General features: G+C 36.4%; 1 protein-coding gene across 1 annotated transcript; it reads left to right on the plus strand.

The window, feature by feature from the left end:
- Positions 1 to 1,836: 1,836 nt before the first annotated feature.
- LOC135082156 (alpha-tocopherol transfer protein-like) lies at positions 1,837 to 21,015 on the plus strand. Its single transcript, XM_063976912.1, has 8 exons — positions 1,837 to 2,019; positions 12,938 to 13,096; positions 13,653 to 13,812; positions 16,470 to 16,528; positions 17,125 to 17,321; positions 18,284 to 18,394; positions 19,140 to 19,242; positions 19,827 to 21,015. The coding sequence occupies exons 2-8, from the start codon at positions 12,958 to 12,960 to the stop codon at positions 19,976 to 19,978; spliced, it is 921 nt and encodes a 306-aa protein (XP_063832982.1). The 5' UTR covers positions 1,837 to 2,019; positions 12,938 to 12,957; the 3' UTR covers positions 19,979 to 21,015.
- The last annotated feature ends 2,219 nt before the right edge of the window (positions 21,016 to 23,234 follow it).

Here is a 23,234-nt window from a genome sequence, read left to right on the forward strand (position 1 = left end):
TACAAGTACGTAAGATGTTACAGATCCAGCTTGATGTGACGTCATCCATGCATTATTTTTTATTAGAATTTCTACCGTTTCCAGAATGTGATTCTGGTCGTAAGCAATTTTCCAAACAAACTATTAGGGTCTTTAAGAATCGGCGTTTGCGCTTGATTTGGAAGTTTTAGAACGATTTCGTCAAAGCAATTTTCATAGTTTCGCATTTTTTGGACGTCTCTATAAGGGACTAGCTTTTGTTTTGCCCTTGGCTTCGTTCGCGTTAAGTCGTTGACTGTCGATACACTAGATAATAGCCCTCTTACGGGTGATTTTTCAATCGTCGGATAACTTTTAACTGAAGAATAAGTTTTACACATTGACAGTTTTAGTATGGGAAATATGTCAAAATGAATAACCTATTCTTCAATTAAAAGATATCTGACGATTGAAAAATCAGCCCTTAGCCCTTAGGGCCTTAAAACTGTCAATGTGCCAAACTTGTTCTTCAGTTAAAAGTTATCCGACGATTGAAAAATCAGCCCTTATTAATAAAAAGTTACACCTATGATGACCACTAGATTAAAATTACATTTCCATACTAAATGACAACTTAAGCCTATTTTATTAGTAAGGGAAGTAAGTAGTTAGTAAGGGTAGTAGTTTGTCACAGAAAGACCGACACTATGGCTGTCATACATACTCCATACAAAAACACCGGTAATAGTTACAGTTGCGGTTAAAGTTAAGGTGGCGCAACTGAGGCTTATTGTTGTAATTTTGTCAATTAATTCAATATCGATAAAGATTTATAACAATATACTTACTGTAAAATTTCGTCAAAATTCTTTCGGCAGTTTTTGTCTGAAAGAGTAACAAACATCCATCCTTCCTCACAAACATTCATATTTATAAAATTAGTAGAACAGTAGATATTATGTACTTAAGTACAACAATTTTTCATTAAAATGGACAGAATAGCTGTATGCATTATTAATTGCTAATTTGTACCAAAAGCTATTATTCATTATGCCAATTAAAACTCACAAAATAACATAGTCTGCGTGTTAATGTCTAGATAAGTTACACGTAATCGATTTTATATTGTTTTTAGTAAATACCTATGCGATTTTTAGTCACTCTATCACAAAATTCTCAAATTAAAGAAAAAATAAAAATTAAATGACAAAATTAGTCGATCTTATCGCTAAGAAGCGATCTTTTCCTGAAAACCAATGCTTAATTTGTATGTACTCGTACATAACTTTATTTATTGCTTGAAAGTTACTTGAAAACTTGTGTTTTAAAAATAATACTTAAAAGAAATTTACTAAACAAGTGAAATCACTACAAATAGTTTTACAATTTGAAACAAAAGTTTTTACATTTTAACTAAAGTACAGTTTTTAAAGTAACAAAATAGTGTAGCTATTAATTTTTATAAGTGATAAACTTTACTAATTCACTGCACTTCGTTTAAACGAGTATAAAATAATTAATTAGCTCATTATTTTATTAAAGACCATTCTACTACAACACGAAAAACTCCGTTAATTCTACAATGTCGATCGGAAATCGTTATTTTAAAATGTGCGGAGTCCAGTTGACAACATATGATAGTTGACAACTAATTAATTTGACAATGATTTATATTTGGAATTCGACATATTTTTGTTTGCTTGTTTCGGTGTTAACGGCCAGTGTCTTGGAAAGAGTACACGCAATAAAACCTCATTTGTGAAGCATGACGCTGGCACAATGACGCATACGTTTACTCCAGTTAGCTTCAGATAGCCATCCCCACAGTGCAATTGCAAGTCAGCGCGCGTGACGAAATCATAAAACCGGCGCACTGGCTGTATGAGCCTCATTCCTTGGTGCGCGTCCGTTCGCGCCACGAAAAAACTTTCCCAAATTTTTCTTTTTTACATTTTTTTTTCTCTACCGGCGTGGCGTTAAAAAATACAAACACGTTGCGGTCAAGTGCCAGTGTGTTCATCGTAGAAAGCTTGGCGTGTGACTTGATATTCCATTTTAAAGGTGATTAATTATTTTTAGGGTGGTTCGCAGTGCTGTGATTGTGAAGTGAAGTGCGTTCAGGCGAGGACAAAGTTGACTACCCTTTAATGAATTTCGCACTGAATTTCAGGATCATTTTGTGGTTTTTGCCAAAATTTGTGTTGTCCTCGTTTGAATCGCGGCTTTTTTGCTTGTTTTAATTTAAGTTTCTTCTTCAAAGTTACAAAATAATATCATAGTGCACAGATATTCTGTTATCTTTGTGTTGATAAAACGCGATATCGTTAAGCTTCAATTTGATGATAGACATTCTGACATTTTTGCTATCAGTCCATTAAATATTTTTCCGGGAAAAACAGTCCGGGGAAAAACATTAGTCTTTTGCAATTGTGGCGAGAAACTAGTACCTAGGTACGTGACTGAAAGTTATCAAAAAATAAACAGGTTGACACGAATCCTGAAAAAAGTATAACTTGGAAAAAATACTGAAAAGAACTAGGTACGTAGAAAATACCCGGTAAACTGCGAGTCGGACTTGAATACTGAGGTTTCCGTACAAGATTGTAAGTAAGGTCAAGCTTAGGTACAACTTATTTTGATTGATAATGTAGATTTTGTGAACTGGAAATATTATAGATAGTCCAGTCGCTTTAGTACCTAAAGAACCGTTTGAGGTATGTTTATGAAATTTGAAGCTGATGTTTATCTTGCAAGTCTCAACACATGAGCCAAATTTGAAGTGTTAATGCACAGTACTTTTTGAGTGATGAGGAGTCAAAAGTGGCTCCAAGTGGTTCGTCTAAATATACGCACGGTGCAGTCCCCTCCCTGGAACTAGGCTTAACATGCTCCCGCATGTCTAGAATATTAGCTCAATGTTGATTTAGTCGATTTTCTCCTGATGGGAACATGTAAGACAAAAATAAAATTTCCAATATTACAGACCTTCTAGAGCAAATGCCGCGAAAACTATACAAGATATAGAAAAACTTGACTATCTCACCTGTAGCAAATTGAATAATCTTTTTTTGGTTCATAGTAGTTATGTCACTAGGACGCATAATTTCCGAGGATTAAGCGAAAAACCGAAAAGTGGTACCTTTAAACCCCCCTCTCTCCGGCGGCCCAAGGGCTAAGGGCGGGGACTTTTGCTATGTTCACCTCCTAACTAGTCTAAATAAAGTCCCGAAGTCAAAAATTGTGTTCCACGGATTTCCATCTATAATGCTTTATTGACTGGACTAAGATTGATCTCATAACTACTCTTTTCATAATTCCTGAACAGCTGCCAGGAAATTTATATCCAGAAAATTACAGCAGTAAAATAAAATATTAAAGCTTCATTTACACAAATTCACAGCTTTCATAGAATAACTAAAAGAGTTATTCACCACAAAGATTAACTGCTCACGGACAGTCTCCTAATCAGACTATAACATTTTGTTACAAAATAGCCTCTATTCCAACGAGATAAGACACACTCTGTCAAGCTTGACGTGCCGTCGTCCGGACATTACCCTCTGTAGAAACTGCGCTCGCGCATGCAATTCGACATAACCCGACCGATTGGGAAAGTTCTAATCAATTTTCAGATACTTGCATGCTATGATTAATCGGCGACATGCACTTGGAATCTAAAATCTTTTTTTGTATAAAATAAATTCTGTAAGAAATGTCGTACTTATTGTTGTAAGTCAAGTGTATAGTTGATGATACTGAATAAACGTTTTTTTCTTTCTAACTTTTAAGAGCTCGCTTTGAACAAAAGCCTTGAAAGATGCTATACTTTTATTAAGTAAAATGAGTTAGTTTTGTCTCAAAATTGACATTTTGTAATTTAGCAGACTTATGGCCTTTTATTTGTATAAGAGTAACTCTATAATTTTTTGGTAGAGTAAACTGTAAATAAGGTAGAAATACCATAATGTTCAACCTTTACTGGAAAACACCACTGATTCGAATTCGAAGTACGTACATATTAATAAGCGTATTTGTATGTTTGATTTAATATGGATACTTTTCGGCCAATAATAAATTATATTAAACTAGCTTTCCGCCCGCGGCTTCGCCCGCGTGGAATTTTGTCTGTCACAGAAAACCTTTACCGCGCGCGTCCCTGTTTAAAAAACCGGGATAAAATCCTATGTACAGTCACGGAATGAAAAGGTTCGTCAGTTTTCAAATTGATTCCTTCAACGAATCGCGAGCACATATTACCTTTTGAAACTATGTTACAGAATAATCTCGAGTTAGAGAAAATTATCTTTAACTGTTCGTCAGTAAAGTTCAAAATTATTCAGATCAAAGTTGTTTGACGATTTATCTTGTCAAGAAGATTATTATGATTGATAAACTAAAACCTTGTTGGTTCAACCTGCCATTATTATTTCTATTAAATAAAAAAAACTATTGTCAATTGGTCAATGTCATCATTGCATTGCACTGATGGGATAGAAAAATAAACAAGCAAAACCTTATTCGTTCGTTAGCAAACGTCATATTTATTTAAATGTTAGCAGCACTGTTTCTTGCACTGTTATGTTGGCAGGTTTGACTCTTACAGTACCTAGTGCAAGCGAAAACCGACACTAAGGTGACGAACCTTTTCATTCCGCGACTGTACTTTCCCGGGACTCAAACTGTCTCTATGCCAAATTTCATCAAAATCGGTTCAGTGGTTTAGGCGTGAAAGCAAGACAGACAAACAGACAGAGTTACTTAGTAAAGATAACCTAAGTCGTTATACAGGGTGACTTTGTTATCAGTATCCAAATTTTTTTAATAAGCTCGTTAGAACAATTTGACAATACAACTTTATCGTAATTATTTTTAATTGTGGTATTTTTCGCAAAAAAAATATTGAAAGTCTAATCCGCGGGTGCCCATATCTTAAGTTTTAAAGGTTTCTTTAAAGGTTATTTTCGCTCACCATTATGTCTATTAGGCTTTGCAGTTAACTGTGTGTACGTATTTTTCCATGAACGAAGCAAATTTTCCACGTCAGTCAATTTGGAAACCGCGCGCAGCGGATGAAAATAATAAATTGGAGAAAAAGTTTTGTTTTCTTTACGTAAATCAATTAATTTACTGATTCTGAGTCGATCCTGAAAATTTGGATACTGATACAAAAATCACCCTGTATAGGTACTTTAAATCTTTCTATGTTTTTCTTGGTAATGGAATTCAGAACCATCTGACTAAAATATTTCTACTTTTACTATTAAGTATTAGCCTCTTCTACCAACTTCAAATCTGAGTCACCACTATCGACCGCCATTATAATGGGCTATTATTATGTATAGCATGTACTTACACGCCAAAATTACTTACAAATAAAGCAAAACCTATCATACGTGACTTCCTCACTAGTGTTGGGGGAAAAATAAATAAATACCAACGTTATCGATACGATAGTTTATCAGTTACTCACTCGTATAAATCTGTATATAGATATCGATTGAAACTCTTAATGACTTTAGTGATTCTACAGTAAAAGATTGATGGGCAAAGTCTAATATTTCGGGACACCCCTCAATTTAATTATTGTTATCTGGCTGTTAAGCCGTTTGCTATCAGAATTAGCCCATAAAAATTATAACGATTATGTTAGCAGTTGGATGTTAGCTTCCTTACACCACATTACAGCAAGGTGAGATTCTTGCCTAAGAAATATCTTTAACTCAATTTACTACAGCAGATTGACATGGCAAGCAATGCTTCGTATGTTATAGAATAAAAATCACTAAATAACAAACCTATCTGACTTTAACAATGAAGGAAAATCACTACCTTAAATCTACATTGCGAGTGATTCAAATGAAATCATATCAAATCAAAAATATTCTATTCAATTTTGACCAATATTTTGGCACTTACGAACGTCAAAGATAGTAAAAAGGTAGCCCTTAAGGGCACTTTACATGTCTCCTTATCTTATGGGCCCTGCCGGTGCTTCGAGACAAACATATTATAGCAAATGCTCTGAAGAAACGCTGGAGCAAACTCAGTCACCACTAGCCAGTAATTTCCTAAACTATCGATACATCGATATAAATTTTGTCCAACACTATTCTCGTCAAGAAAAAGCATCGCCTTTACGATACAGTTACTCCGTTACTCCATAGCAATTGTCGAAGAATTAAAATTAGAGGTGGTGGCACTGTAATTTTCACATCTTCTAGCATTAGAACGGTTAAGTACATTCTTTGTAATTTGGTTTATTTTTTACTAACCTCTACTTGCCGTGGATTTACATAATCATTACAGTATATGTATAGATAGCACTTACTTACCTCTTCATAATAAGTTTTTTTTTGTTATCTATACTTCTACGCTTTAATATTATAAAGCTGAAGAGTTTTTTATTTGCTTGAACGCGCTAATCTCAGGAACTACTGGTTCGATTTGATTTTTTTTGTATTGGATAGCCCATATATCGAGAAAGGCTTTAGGCTATAGTATAACATCACCCTACAGTCAATAGGGGCGGAGCAGTAAAGAAGAATGTTGCAAAAATAGGAAATATCATTTAAACTAATTTCACGCGTACAAAGTCGCGGGCGCAGCTAGTGTTTTCATAAATTAGTTTCCTATTCAAGTTCTTCTTCACGAATAAAGCTGTATCTTTCTTATCGACTTCAGAAAGATATTCGCGAGCTTCCAACTGCCACAGATAGCATCTTCGAAAGATTTATCTTTCAAATGTAATTAACTCTGTGACAAGGTCAAGAAAAAGCGATTAAAAGTTTAGAATAAAAGATTTAAGATAAAGACGCTATCTTTTGCTCATCCTAAAATTAAATACCGTCGAAAAATTGCTATTATCCTAATTGCATTTAAATTGAAAGCGATCATATCAGTAGTCGCTATGTATTTGTCAACTTATGAATCATATAAAATAAGTAGTTTATAGATAGGAGTTTGTTGGCTATTTTTCTTGATTATGTTCGTTCGTTTCAGCCAAATGACGTCCACTTCTGGACAAAGGCCTCCCCCAAGGTTTTCCATAATGAACGGTCCTGCGCTGCCCGCATCCAGCATCTTGATTATGTATTAAATCTATATTGTAATACTTTAAAGAAATATAAATGTTTGGCTATAAAAATTACCTATCTAAGTAGATGTAAAAAAAATCGAAGTATTTAGAGGTAGTCACGAACCAGTCATTTCAAATCTAGCCGCAAAATCTCTCAGACTAGAATCTAGGTCGATTACTGTAACTTGCGGTTTTCACACTAATCTAGACTCAAATTTTACCTACTTTTCGCTTCAGAAGCTGTATTTTTTGTTCGTCACTGTAAAAGTATTACATTTTTAATGTTCCGGAACATTCTACACTTTTTGTTGAAGATCTTTTTTTTGATAAATCGATAAATATTCGCCGGAGTTTATCGCATCTCATAGATCTCTTGACTAGAGACTATTTTGAAGTAGGTACTATTTATTTTATGCAAAGAAAATAATGAACAATCTATATATATAAAAATGAAACCCGTTTTCCGTTGTCACGACATAACATGAAAACGGCATGACCGATTTGGCTGATTTTTTTTTTGTAGTTTGCTAATACTCTGTACAAGGTTTTTACGGAAAAAAATATAAAGAAAATCTCTACGCTAAGGCGGTACGAAGTTCGCCGGGTCAGCTAGTAAATCAATACAAAATATTATCTGCTTTCGGAAGAATTCACGTAGGTACACATAAGATTTTTTATTGTATTATATTTGGTCTTTAACTGTCTTATAATGTGCACCTAAATTAATTACTAGCGGCCGCCCGCGACTTCTAGCATTTCCAATCCGATTGATCCCGTTTTACTAGGGGTTGAATTTTTCAAAATCCCTTCTTAGTGAACTACGTTCCAAAAGGTTCCATTCGTTTGTTCGTTCGTTTCAGCCAAATGACGTCCACTGCTGGACAAAGGCCTCTTCCAAGGTTTTCCACAATGCACGGTCCTGCGCTGCCCGCATCCAGGCTCTTCCCGCGACCTTTACCAGATCGTCGGTCCACCTAGTAGGAGGCCTGCCCACGCTACGTCTTCCAGCCCGTGGTCGCCACTCGAGAACTTTTCTGCCCCAACGGCCATCGTCTCTACGAGCTATGTGGGATGTGGGTTCCATGCTAAATTAAATTTGAGACTCCTAGCACTTGCAGTTTCTAAGATTTCTTGATGAGTACTCACTCTTCACGAAAAGCGAAAGGTCACTGACTCACTCGAGTCAGTCAGTGAATCGTACATATTCTTTAAGAGCCCGAAACCATTCATCAACATAACAAAAAGTAGTTTCAAATCACGTAGGTACTTATAAGACTCTTTTCAGTCCCCATAATACCTACCCGTAATAGAACGTGGAACGACAAAGAAAAATAGTCAAGTTAGAAACCACTAAGGGTTCATTTTGAGTACAATATTTACTGCAAATAAGTATTTTTTTCTACCTTTTGAAGTTCACTTTCAAAATACAATAAGAAGACTTTTTAACAATAACCCCACTAGTTTGCTTTGGGTGCTTTCGGGAAGGGACGGGTATGACCTTCACGACCTAACTCTACAAGTCTACACAGAGTCTAAACTAACTCTACACCTTTGTCAAAATAATATGTAGCTTGGCCGTTTTGTACTAAGTACTTTGTTACTTAAGTAGGTAAAAGAATTATTGTACAATTTAGTTAGGACATGTAGAGTTACAAGCAATGTATACCAACCTAGAGCAAAAAATAATTTGAATTTGAATTTGAAACTTGGCATCTACACGTAGAGTTATCTTTTTCACAATGCTAGCCATTATGGTTTCGTTTTGGCAACATTTTATACGAAATAGTGATGGAATACTGGGACTATACCCACCCAGTTCTTTTTAGTCATAATCACGGAACCCTAAAATGTATAGACATCTTTTTGCCCTCTCTAGTCACGTAGCTTAGGACACGTAAAAACGTAATGAACTGACCACGGACCGCACGTTTCAGGGTTTATTCTAATAAAACCTCTTAAGCTGCATCGTAGAGCTTTTATAAAGCTTAAAAGAGTACAAAGGCTTTAAAAGACTGTCTGTGACTTTCCACAAAAAAAGTACCGAATGGATTTAGAAGAAACTAAGAGCTGTACTCTAGCATGAACAACTTTCGTCTTCGAATCGTTTGCGCATTCAACAAAATTCGATACTCAAACTTCGAATTAAACGATAATGTGACAATTTTGATGCTCAAAATAAGTTTCGTGCAACCATTTCTCATACCAAGTTCACTTTACGACACGTTTACGAGGGCGCTGTTGTAGTTTCGTTTTAAATGTTTTGATGGCGATTCGAATACGCAAACGATTCGAACTCGAAAGTTTTTCGTGCTAGCCGTACCTACTGAGTGTGGGTTTACATCAAACGGCGTCACTAGTGAGCGCGAAAAAAATGACATTAAATGTATGGCGGATTGTACAGCGCCCCTAGTGTAAACTTTCAAGAACTAAAATTTTCATACATTTTTTAACGCGCTCACTAGAAAGCGCGTTTGATGTAAACTCACACTAGGCCCTATGTACAGTATTATTGTTTTTACATTAGAATAACATAATAAGCTTTATAAGCATCTATGACTAACTGCTTTTGCAAACGCGGACAAAATCTTGTACATTTACTTTAAGAGTAGGCGCACACCGTTGATTTTTCGTCGGCCGATAGTTTAGTCGGGCAGTTGATCAGTATGGGCATGTATGGGAGTGCGCACACTACGCCGATTCGATTGGCCGATTCTTCATACAAATTAAAATCGGGCACAACTATCGGCCAACTAAAAATCAACGGTGTGCGCCTACTCTTAGCCAACGAACTGAATCTGTCAACAAATGACAATGCATCTGTTTTTATTACATTAACTTTTAAAAAAAAATAAAACCGACTTCAAATGCGTGAACACAAAAAAAAAAAAATTAAAAATATTGCGTATAAAAAAGTTCATCCCCAATTTTCCACCCTTGGGGGTGAAATATTTTCTTCAAATTCGCATGAAACCACCCTTTTGATAATACCTATTCAACAAAAAAATAATCGTTCAAATTGATTTATAATCGGCGGAGATATTGCGTATAAAAAAGTTCATCCCCAATTTTCCACCCTTGGGGGTTGTATTTTCTATTATTAAATTTAAATGGGACCACCCTTGAGGTATTACCTATACGCCGAAAAAAGATTTGTTCAAATCGGTTCATAATTGGCGGAGTTATCGCGTAACAAACATAGAAAAAAAAAAACATACGGGTCGAATTGAGAACCTCCTCCTTTTTTGAAGTCGGTTGAAAATGGACGATTATTAATTTTTTGTAGCATCTTGTCTGCTTTTTGTAAAAACTAACTATGAAAACCTATTTGACTTATTTCATTTGTCATCTTTATTAATACGTGACAAGGATAATGAACTTAGTTTTTCTTGGCTTCAAATGCCGTCTTCGATACGAAAATAGGCAAAAAATCATAACAATTTTTAGTACCTCCTCTAGTACTAAAATTTCATAAATAGGTAATACTTTTTGAAAAAAACACATAACTTAAAAGTAAGTAAGAAGGTTAATTTTCTTTTTTTTGCAAAAAAAATATTAATAATAGCAATTTCACTTCTCAAAAAACCTTATTTCAAAACCGTACCTATCTATAATGATATTATACCTACTGTAAAACTTTTTACAGTTGCAAAACTGGCATTCATCTTAGTAGAAAGCAAGTCTGTACAGTGTACAGCCTAGCAGGTCCAGCTATCCATTTTTATTGAAATACAGCTTCTATCACCAGTACATAAGGTACCACAATGTATAACTTGACGTGCTCTTTCGTAAACTTTCTGAGTTTTTGTGAATCTAACAATAAAAAGTCAGATTTACGAAGCGTTAACGTTTTTTGCAATATAAAAGTTAATAAGTATGATTTTTTAAACATCACCGCTTTCACTACAGTTGGGTAACTGTCACGCTTTGTGTATGAATTTTGCGCTCTGTTTAGTATTTTTAATTGATTTTTCAACATATCTTAATGAGAAGATCGCATAGATAACGTACGTTATGCTAAGAATGAGCTAAAAAGACAAATACACTTTAAGTTATTTAGTTGAAATTAAGGTCATCATCATAATATACCGCAGATTTGCTAAAATCAAGTGGCAGTGGACGGGGCACATAGCTCGTAGAGTTGATAATATGGCCGCTGGGGCAGAAAAGTTCTCAAGTGGATCACGGGCCGGAAGACGTAGTGTGGGTTGCGTTCCCCACTAGGTGGACCGACGATCTGGTGAAGATCGTGGGAAGTACCTGGTCCTGGATGCGGGCAGCGCAGGATCGTTATGGAACTTTGTTCAGCAGTAGACGTTATCAATTTGGCTGAAACGATAAATAATTATCAGTTAATATCGATAGTATCAGGTGGTAGGACTCGATCCCAAGAACTTGCAATTGCCTGACTATTGATCTGATTGTTGATTCACGGAGTCATCCAGCTAACCTGTCGACCCTCCAAAAAATTAACCATAATAATATTATGGACAATAATGGCAGCTTGCTACGTTGCTATACAGAGCATTAATGGTATTTTTTAACACAGAGTCCTGTTCATGCAATCTTCATCAATTCACTTAGTTTACACAGCACGATCTTCTCTAATTACCAATAGAAAATAATGATTTAGCCTAAACACAACTTGGCACGTCCTACGTGCCACTTATGTGTGTGATTGCTTACCAGCCCCACAGTCATGACACGTAAGAATGCGACTATCCTAGAGACCCCATAAGAGAAAGCCATTAACTCCATTAATTGCTGCACTAATGGGGCATACAGAAGGTTACTATATCGGTGTGGCAAGAATTGCGCCAACGCCATAGAGGCACGGCGCGAGCGCATTCATTGTTTTATGTTCATTACAGTATTTTTTTATTTTTTTTAACACTTACATGCACATAACACTGTACCTACATAAGGCGGACTTAATGCTATTCGGCATGCTCCTCCAGTCAACCTTAGGGCAAAACTGAGAATAACGTAGGCGGTGCAAAATTATACACTTACTATTAACTTAAATAAGATTATAAATAAATAACATTTATTAGGTACTATTAGAACTTTCTTTGAAAAGCCTACGTAAATTTCAGTTTTATTATGAAATAGGTATTCAATATATCTAAATTACTTTAATAAGACTGAGAAACTTTTATGGCTTTGTATTTATGACACATTGTGAAGATGTAGTTTTATTAGAATCATACGAAATAACGCGTGTATGTGTATAGGTACCTATTATGCATTTTCAAAACTTTTACAGGTAAGTACATATTAAATTAGTCATCAAGACTTTTATTTTTGACTCGCACATAATACCTATTGGTCATTAAATTTTGTAAAAACAGGAAAATTGCGTTTAAAATGTTTTTAATGCAGATTATGTAGAGATTACGAAAAACAAACAAACTCGTGTGCACTTAATTTTGCACTTAGGAGTTACGTAAATCATTAGGCCAACTTGTATTCATAACTACGCGTAATAGGAAGGAAGTTAATTAAAATTTGACTACTTACTTAATCCGGTACACGGTACGGGGTTACATTTTCAGGTGGGACACAGTAAATATCTCTATGTAATTGTTCCCAGTTTGGTTAGAACATTGCAATATAATTAAACTTTCATAGGTTTTCTTTTTACCCTTTTGTTGATCGCCAGGTTTTAGACAAATTTGGTCAGCAGTTTTCATTTATAGGTAGAGATAGAAGAGATTCGCGGATTTTAAAGGGTTAAGTGTGATTTATAATAATAAGTACCTACCGAATTTCTCAGTAGACTAATGTATAATGGCTTGAGAGTGTTTTTTTTTTGTCGAACTAGAAAGTTTCTAACTCGGCATATAGAACACCTTTTCAGTTTCCTGTATTTCAGGTTACTTAAATTAGATTCTCCTTACTCCACAGGACCAGTCGAAGCAGCCAACATGACCCTGGAACAGCCAGCCGGTGAGATGTGGCAGAAGATCCGCGAGGAGCTGAATGAAAAGGTGGACACCAGGGACCAGGACCTCGCGCACATCAAGGAGTGGCTGAAGAAGGAGCCCCATCTACCTGATGAATTTGGTGAGTACTTTATGGAAAAGATATTTAATTTAAATTAGTCATCATCAGTTAATATAGTTGGTAGTCGTAACAGAATTAAGCTATGGCATCACGCTTTATTGGAAAATAGGTGCTTTGAAATTAATTTAAAACTTTGTCAGTGTCTTTAGACCAATATGTTATAAGCAAGACGAGTGATTTGATATTTTAACTACCAGTAAAACGAATGCTACTGTTGTCATGTCATTGAACAGTCTCGAAGCCCTGTCTTTTTTGACACTTACAAATTGAACGTCCTTCTTCATCATCAAGTTTTCTCATACACCCATTTCAATGGGTTTAAACCTCGAGATACTCTCTTGCTATTAACTGAAAGATATCGAAAGCTAAATGTCTGTCATTTAGTCTCCATTGAAGGAAGACGGCCCTCTCTCTCAAATGAAGGGCTGGGAAGGCCTGATCTTCGCATATTTCACTCTAAGCCACCCCTGACTGTATCTTCACATCTTCATTGATACCAAGAATCCTTGTTTATTATTGTAAAGTCCTCCAGCAGCTAATATGTTATCCTCCACAGACGACCAGCGTATCCTGACCTTCCTCCGCGGCTGCAAGTTCTCCCTGGAGAAGACCAAGCGCAAACTGGACATGTACTTCACCATGCGTACTGCGGTGCCTGAGTTTTTCACCGACCGCGACGCCACCAGGCCTGAGCTGCAAGAGATCTTGAATATTGTGTAAGTTCCATTCATAATTGTAACGTAGATCAGGTGTCATCAATTAACTATGAATATTTTAAAGAGTTTATTTTTAACCCTTGAAAAGGAGGCTGACAATAGTGACTGGACGCCCGTATTCACAAACGATGCTTGCAAAAGTAAAGCAGCAAATTGAACGCACAGCGTTGAATAGACTTCTGTGATTGGTTCATGTGTCACCCTGTCCGTCGACGTGCACTGTGAGACCTCATAGTAATGTTTGTGAATAAGGGCGTGAGTTTCTTGCACTGCTTTATCTAAACACTGGCCCATTTCTTGTCCCGAAGCAGTATACTGGGAACGTGTAAAACTGCTTTTTAAAAACCGACTTACAAAAATAAATGAGTTTTTTATGAGTTTTATCATCGTTCAGCCAAAAGCGTGCACTGAACATAGGCTTTCCCCAATAATTTCAGATTGGCAATAATTTCACTTTGGAGTAGCCTGCGTGTAGCGCATTCTAGCAACTTTTATGACGCCATCTTGAGGATGGACGGATGATAATCTATTGTTCGCAAACTAAAATAGCAGAAATCATCTATGAACTCATATAAATTACTAACTTTCCGCCCGCGGCTTCACCCGCGTGGATTTTTGTCTGTCACAGAAAGACTTTATCGCGCGCGTTCCTGTTTCAAAAACCGGGATAAAAACTATCCTATGTCCTTTCCCGGGACTCAGACTCTCTCCCTGACAAATTTCATCAAAATCGGTTCTGTGGTTTAGGCGTGACAGCGAGAAGACAGACAGAGTTACTTTCGCATTTATATTAGTATAGATTTGCACTCCCCATAATGCTGTGTACCTACTAGTACTGTATAGCATAACGCGGTTTGACATTACATACTCTTTGACTTTGACTAAGCATGACGTTCATAATTGCTTTATTTAGTTAGTGCCAAATAATGATATCAGTTAATGAGATCTTCATGCTGAAGACATATATGTTTCCCTAATGTACCTATGCACTTATGCAGCCTGCATCTGAGACACTTAATTATTCAGTACACCATGTTATTGTCGAGCCAAAACGATCGTTTAAAAGTTTGAATCAATGAAATAATACGACAAATAAGCAGTAGAAATAAAACGAATTATGATCCGTACTATGTATTTCAATTCTGTTCCTGTCATATTTCGCTTGTCTATTGTATTGGATTTCTGTAAAAATAGGCTTAAGCTTGGAAATAAATAAATAAATAAATGATCGAAAATTTTAACTGTTCTAAAATATGACATCAAAAGCCAAAATATTGTATTGTTGTATGGACTAATGGCAGTACATTTCTCAGAAAAATACCTATCCTTTAAAGTTTGTGGAACTAAACACATTACGCCCGTATTCACAAACGATGCTTGCTTAAGTGAAGCAGCAAATCGAACGCACAGCGTTGAATAGAGCTCTGTGATTGGTTCGTGTGTCACCCTGTGCGTCCACGCGCACTGTGAGACCTCATAGTTTTGTGAATTGCCGTTAGTGCCAACGTCCATAATTCAAGCCGTACGTATACAAACAGAATCCACAGTGCAAGCCAGCCAGACATAAGAGCATTTCAAAATTGAATTTCCATCAAAGGACACACTCCAAGTTGAGCTCTGTGTAGATTAACTCAATAAAAGCGACTTTGCGAGCTTAGTTTGAAACTACAGAAAACTAGCCCTGACAGTTTTACATCCAAGTAATTTCATGTTAGTAGTTTACTAACTTTAGTTAGTAGTAATAGAATAGTTTTCATTGCTTTATAGTGGCCGCACGTATGCAATAAGGGACTTTGTCCCTTCTTAATTTGATGAAAATGCTAAAGCTAAAATGACGCCTAAATTCATTTTGAGTCAGATTAAAATTTCGAGGAAACTAAGCTCCTTTCTTTACTACTCGTTCTGAAAAAATGGAGGAGTTAAATGGAGAGAAAATATTAAATCATGATACCTATCATCTTTTTTGTGAAGGTTCACAGCTCTAGATTCTTAATACCTAGTAGGTATATGGTATAATTTCAAAGGACAATGACCAAAAATGTATGGAGTGTGGTCCAAATGTCCACCACTAACGAGACCTATGTAGTAAAATAGTCTACTAAATACTGATTCATTATAACCAAACCGCAATCAAAAATATGCTGTCAGTAAAAAGTTATGACTGAATGAAAAGTCATGTTTTTTACCTTTTCATCCGAAAAATGTTCTTGATATTATTCTATCCATCGCACATTTTGGATTAATCTATGCATGTTATGTAATGTCGCTTAGTGTGCCGTGTTAGATTCTCGCTAAAAGAAAAAAAATAAGCTCAGAAGAAAGACAACAATATTGGAATTATGGTCGGGTGGTCGCTGCGCCGCCCCTATTGGTTGTAGGGTGATGTTATAAAACCTAAAACCATCCTTGATAAATGGGCTATCCATAACAAAAATAATTTTTCAAATCGGACCAGTAGTTCCTGAGATTAGTGCGTAAACTACTAAAATTTTTCATACGGTCATAACTTTTTACTGACAGCTTATTTTTTTTTGTCCAATACTGAAAGTTAATCTATATTTAATGGACTATAAGCCAATATAGGTCTCATTAGTGGTGGACATTTGGACCACTTTTGGTCATTGTCCTTTAAAATGTCTCTTTTTTTTCTTTTTCAGGCAAATGCCTCCTCTGCCAGGACTCACGCCTGAAGGTCGTCGTGTCATTCTCATGAGAGGTAAGTTTTCATAATCAGGAGAAGTATCTTTCACCCACCACGCATTATACGCACGTTGTGATATACATATTATTATTATGTACAGGAAATTCTCACAAAAATATAATGCCAGTTACAGACCAAGAGCTAAAGTTAGTTTAGTTAGCTCGATACCTGGTGCAGTTTTCCATGGTGTTTGCATAGTTTTCAGTCTGCACTTATTTATGGAAAACTGCATCAGATTTGCGAGCTAAGGTAAACTAAGTTTAGATTAGTTCTTGATCTGTAACCTGAATTTTTGAGATGGTTTTCAGATTGCTCACACTTTGTATTAAAGACTAGCGGCCGCCCGCGACTTCGTACGCGAGGATCCCATTTTATCCCCTTAGAAGTTGAATTTTGCAAAATCCCGTCTTAGTGAGCACCTACGTTTTAAAAGGAACCCCCATGCAAAATTTGAGACTGCTAGCACTTGTAGTTTTTGAGATTTCGTGATGAGTGAGTGAGTCAGTCAATCAGCGACCTTTCGCTTTTATAGACACAAATGGAAAATCAAACTGCACTATTAGCCTTATATTATCTGGGGCCTTATCTACTAAACTCCTCGTCTCTTCCAGGTCTCGACAAAGACGTCCAGACCCCCAACGTAGCGGATGCCTTCAAACTGGCCCTGATGCTGGGTGACGTGCGTCTGGTGGAAGAGAAGGAGGGCGTGGCTGGTGACGTCTACATCCTGGACGCGTCGGTGGCGACACCTACACACTTCGCCAAGTTTACCCCCACTTTGGTCAAGAAGTTCCTTGTCTGTGTACAGGTCAGTACTCTATCTTTCTGCCTTGATCTTCTTCATCTAGGGTATTTTCACAGGAGGGCAGGAGACTTTGGAAGAAGGGTTTGGCTGATGATTATTAACCAACTAACTATGGGTTATAATAACATGGAGCGAAAAAAACGCTTTTCCACTCAAAACCATTCCATTGACCTATTTTATCCATTGATAAGTTTATACATAGATGTACTGTACTGGTACTGGCTGTCCCAAGCGTCCCAGCGTGGGGAGTGTAGGCCAAATCATCCATTTCATCATCATCATCAACAGCCCTTTACAGTCCACTGCTGGACTATGAGCCTCCTCCACTATAGTGGAGGGTTTTGCCGTAATCTCCACGCTTGGCAGGCGGGTTGGAGATCGCAGTTTAAAAGATTGATGTTTTTCAGAGAGCGCTGCCGCCCATTCTCCGTTTGATGTGCAGTCCCTAAGTCGCCTCTTACGACACCCGCGGGAAGAGTAGGGGGCCGTGTGGTGACGGCAGAGTAGAATACATTTGTCACCAACCCCTACTCTTCCCCCCCCCCCATCCATTTGCCTCTGGTAAAATAGAGAGGTTCTTTCTCCTACAGTGGAGACTAAACGACCTGTTGATAATGATGATGATAACAGAAGATGTTAAATTCAATTTGAAACAAATTTATATCAACACTAGCTGACCCGGCGAACTTTGTTCCGCCTTAATGGCAATAAATAAGCAGACTAGCGTATACACGCTAGTACTGCGCACTTTTTGCTACACATCAGTCTTCTTATTTGGTGTCCAGTAGACCACGCTTGACAGCCTGAGAAACCTTCAACCTTTATAGCTTTTCAATGTCAGAACTAGTCATTTTTTCATTTTATCTCGATCATCTAACTTTTTCAATTGGTTTAACTAGCTGCATGTCTCTGCTGAGAGGTAATGTGAACAATTGTAGATATTTATTTATGTATTATGTTTCCAGGAAGCCTACCCAGTGAAACTAAAGGAGGTGCACGTTATCAACGTCTCCCCTCTCGTAGACAAGATTGTCAACTTCGTCAAACCCTTCATCAAGGAAAAGATCAGAGACAGAGTAAGTTGTAAAATTAATATTTAACTTAAAACCATAAAAAATGCATTCGACGGCTATAATATACGGCCATGTTATTTAGCAATGATAAATGTGAAAATCGCCGAAAAAAGTAAAGACTGAGATATTATTATTCTACTGTCCACCCACAAGGTGGACCGACGACCTCATAAAGGCACCGGTGCTGGATGCAGGCCGCTACCAACCGGGTGATATGGAAACCATTAGGGGAGGCAGCAGTGGACGTCCTGTGGCTGAAATGATGATGATGAATCCACTACTGCAAATGGTTCGATTATAAACCGGCTGAATTTTATTCTTCAACTGCACAACTTAGGATCATACCAAAACTATGATACGTCTAAGAAATAGTGAAAAATACCAGAAGAATTAATTTTGTCTTAAATAAGCATCCATTTCCAAGAATATAAGGCAAAAACATTTCAATTTCAAATATTTCTACCATATTCATAACTAGCTTTCCACCCGCGGCTTCGCCCGCGTGGAATTTTGTCTGTCACAGAAAAAAATTATCGCGCGCGTCCCTGTTTCAAAAACCGGGTTAAAAACTATCTTATGTCCTTTCCCAGGACTCAAACTCTATGCCAAATTTCATCAAAATCGGTTAAGTGGTTTAGGCGTGAAAGAGAGACAGACAGAGTTACTTTCGCATTTATAATATTAGTATAGATTAATTTGCAATTATTTGCATTCATTTAAATAATTACATTTAATTTTGTTCTTGCAGATCTTCCTCCACACTGACACGAATGATCTCTACAAATACGTGCCCAAGGAAATGCTGCCAGCCGAGTACGGCGGCAATGCTGGCCCCATGAATGACCTGCACAGTAAGTATAAACTTGTCTTTTCATGGATTCGAACCTGCAACCGATGATTTCGCAACTGGTACTTTGCCACGTCAACGCTCTATGATACTGATTTGAATATGTTTATCTGGCGATGGATGTGTGTGTCTTCTTAAAATAGTATAAAAATAAAATACATAAATAAATATACTTGGACATTTCACACTGCGCCTCTAGTCCAAAACTAAGCAAAGCTTGTACTAAGGGTACTTTGTCTTCACTTTTTAGTACACGCTTAGGAAAACGAAACCTTTTAAAATCACTGATCGACTAAGTGAATTTTCCGATAAATTTTCTACAGTAGGTACGTAGGTAAAGACTTTATTTAAATGGCAAGTATTGTAAAAGACATTTACAAATAAACTTTTTGCCGACTGCTGATGCTTAGGACAAATACTAAATATCTTACAGAAGGAGTAGAATTTTTAAATCATGCCTATTTATCTCATAGATTAGTCAGTTTGAAACTATTGATAGAATTTGATTATTTATAAATGTCGTAGCGTCATTGTAGTCATGTTCACTACCGCAACTTATTTTTTTTACACTTTCTTTCTTGCTTCCAGACGCCTGGGTCAAGAAACTAGAAGAGTACAAGGACTGGTTCGCCGAACACGAGAACATCAAAGCCAACGAGGCCCTCAGGCCAGGCAAGCCGACCAACTACGACGAGCTGTTCGGAATCGACGGTTCCTTCCGTCAGTTAGTCATAGACTAAATAGGTGTAGAAGCGATGGTGCTTACTGAAGATCACAAAACTCAACGGATTTTTTGTTGCAGCGACAAATGCTGTATTATTTGCAACAGGAAAATTGAAACTTTTGGTTGCGTTGGAGTGAAAGAGATAGCGCTCTATTAACTCAGAGATTTGTCTCTTTCTTCCATGCATCAATAAGAAGAATTTCTTCTGCTTCTGTATCAGATAATTGCTGCGTATGCAAAAACAAAACTTTTTTTTTAACAATTTGTCCAATGTATTCTATTGCATTCTGACTGCAGAGAAAATAATGTTAAAGCAAAGTACATAGCATGTTTCTGTATAGAAAAGAATGATTAAGAATTAAAACTCTGGTATAACCGGATCGTTAGATAGCAAAGGTTAAACTTTAAACTCTTTTCAGAAATGTATGGTTCAGATTATCGTAACAAGCAGTTCATCATTGATCTCATATCTTTAGCTCTCTATTCTTAGCTTATTTTACCTTCAAAAAGACAGAATTTAGTAAAAAAAAATGTGTCTGACTCAGTGTTGTGACCAAAATATTGAATATCGCGTGTAATTTTTATTAAAATCGTTGTATTGAGTTTTTACCTACCTTGGATTTAATAATGCACGCCACGTCCCAGTATCCAGAAAATTAGGCAGTTTATATTGTGTGCAAATGTAGGTATTAGATGTTGCATCTGTTAATAATGTAATCTGTGTTTTACATTAATACATATCGCATGTAATAATTATTGCTACTTTATTTAAACTACCTAGGTAAAATAGCATTGAGTTAAGTCGACTATTTACTACAGTTTTAAGATCTTCAGTTCACCGTTTTATATTTAGATTAAGGCATCTCCCCTTTCGCTTACCCTTAGTTACCGATATATACTTTGATAAATACATAAATACCAATTGTATGTTGTCAACCAAAGGTCTTGCTCAATTATAGTTAATGTATACTTGTGTTGATAATGAATTGGACATGTTTGAAGCTGTTCTGTTTTGAATATGTTAAGCATTTGAATAAATACTTTCTTATGAAATTGTCTGGTTTTATTTACCTGTTTAGATGTAAATATGTCTTTACTTTTGTCTACTGTCTCTTGAAATGACGCACCACTTATTTTCAGAAGTTAAAATGTTTTCCTCTAGAGGTGCAGTTCAAAAGGCTCAGAGACGCAAACACTTAATTTATAATGCTCAAAGATTAGCAAAAATCTACCTACTACCTCTAAAATATGTAGAAGTAGGTATTATACGTACATTTTCACATTTACTCTGGAAAAACTTAGACCGCTAAACAAAACTTCGTTGATGCATAATTGCGATTACACGTTGAATTCTTACTTATATTTTCCAATTTAATGATGATGATGATTATTAGTATTAATATCAATGTTTTAAGTTACAATGTAAGAATCTTAACAATCAATATGGCTATTAATACTCGTAGTACGTAGAAGGCTACAAAATTAATACAAAGAAGGCTACAAAAACTAGCCCTGTTCCTTGGAAATGCTTCATCATCATCATCATCATCATCATTAGCCACAGGACGTCCACTGCTGAACACAAGCTTCCCTCAATGATTTCTAGAGTTGGCAGCTTTCTTGAATCCTAGAAGTGCATAATAAATTATCAAGTAAACAGAAACTTATACATTGTTTTAATGTAAATCTTTAATTAGTTAAGAAATTGATAATAAGTTACGTTTGTTTCATAGGTTGCTTTTGATTTTAAAGATGCTAAAACTTTGACCGTTCAAAACCTAAGAGTAGGCGCACACCGCGTGATTTTTAGTTCGACGATAGTTGTGCCCGATTTTAAATTGTATGAAGAATCGGCCAAATCGAATCGGCGTAGTGTGCGCACTCCCATACATGCCCATACTGATCAACTGCCTGACTAAACTATCGGCCGACGAAAAATCAACGGTGTGCGCCTACTCTAAAAGTAACACTACGCAATAGCGGACAATACTCATAAATAGTCAATAGTCAATCAATAAATCAATTAAAATCAATAAAACTGGAATTTTCTATTAAAACTACGCACCTGAACGTGATGTTAAATACATGTAACTACAATTAGCCATGCCGATTGCTATCGCAAGCGGTAAGTAGACCGAAGATCCAGTTTGACGAAATAGCGAAAAAACTGGGCAAGAACGACTTGGAGTAATGCAGAAGGGTTCAGTGAAGTTATTGTGTAAGTAAAAATGATGCAAATAAACATTGACTCAAAGAGATATTGAACTCTGTAACTTTAACGTTTCCTTATTTTGCAATTAAAGATGTTATTTAGGCTTTGTTATAGGTCCTCTATAGGATGTTTGTCTGTAAATTGAATCAATTTTGATAATTTTGGGTAAAAATCTAAAGTGATAAAAAGACTAAGGGTTTATAATATTTTATCTGGGGGCACGGCAGTGCCCCCACCAAGTCGAGCAAAAAAGCGGCACGGCCGTACCATCCTTTTCTCGAAGCAATTCAGGCCATTTTCGACTGCCTGTAACTTCGTTGTGGATAAAACTAGAAAGCTGAATTTTCATTAGCTATGCAGGCATTGTAAAGACACGGTATATTTAAAATTTCATTCAATTTGAACCAGTAGTTTAAGAATTATAACGGGTCAAAGTTACTTAATTTTGTCACTCACTGACTCACTGACTGACTCACCGATCATCAAAACTCTAAGGCACTTCTAGCAGACCTAGAAGCTTCAAATTTGGAATATAAGTAGTGTTTGGTGTATGAATCAAGGAAAAACTAAAATATTTGGGGGCACGGTAGTGCAACCGCCAAGTCGAGTAAAATTTTTCAATTTCGGTCCAGTTTTCTAGATACATAACTGCTGTCTACAAAATACAAAAAGAAATGAGATCCCATCAAAAACAATACTTGTCAAAAAAACCAAGTCTCGCAACTCAGTTGTTCTACGGTAAAAAGTTGTGAGATCCATGTAATACCAAGTCCAGGCCAGGAAATCTTTAACGTTTTACATAAATATATTGACTTGGCCATCGCATGAAAACACGTGTAAATTAAATTATTTAGTGCGATGGCCAAGTCAATAATTTATGTAAAACGTTAAAGATTTCCTGGCCTGGACTTGGTATTACATGGATCTCACAACTTTTTACCGTAGAACAACTGAGTTGCGAGACTTGGTTTTTTTGACAAGTATTGTTTTTGATGGGATACAACTGTCTCGTATGAAAAAAAAAGAGGATGCCACTGAGTAAGTATCTTACGCAAGTGGA

The sequence above is a fragment of the Ostrinia nubilalis genome, chromosome 21 (assembly GCF_963855985.1).
Source record: "Ostrinia nubilalis chromosome 21, ilOstNubi1.1, whole genome shotgun sequence".
NCBI classification, from domain to species: Eukaryota; Metazoa; Arthropoda; class Insecta; order Lepidoptera; family Crambidae; genus Ostrinia; species Ostrinia nubilalis.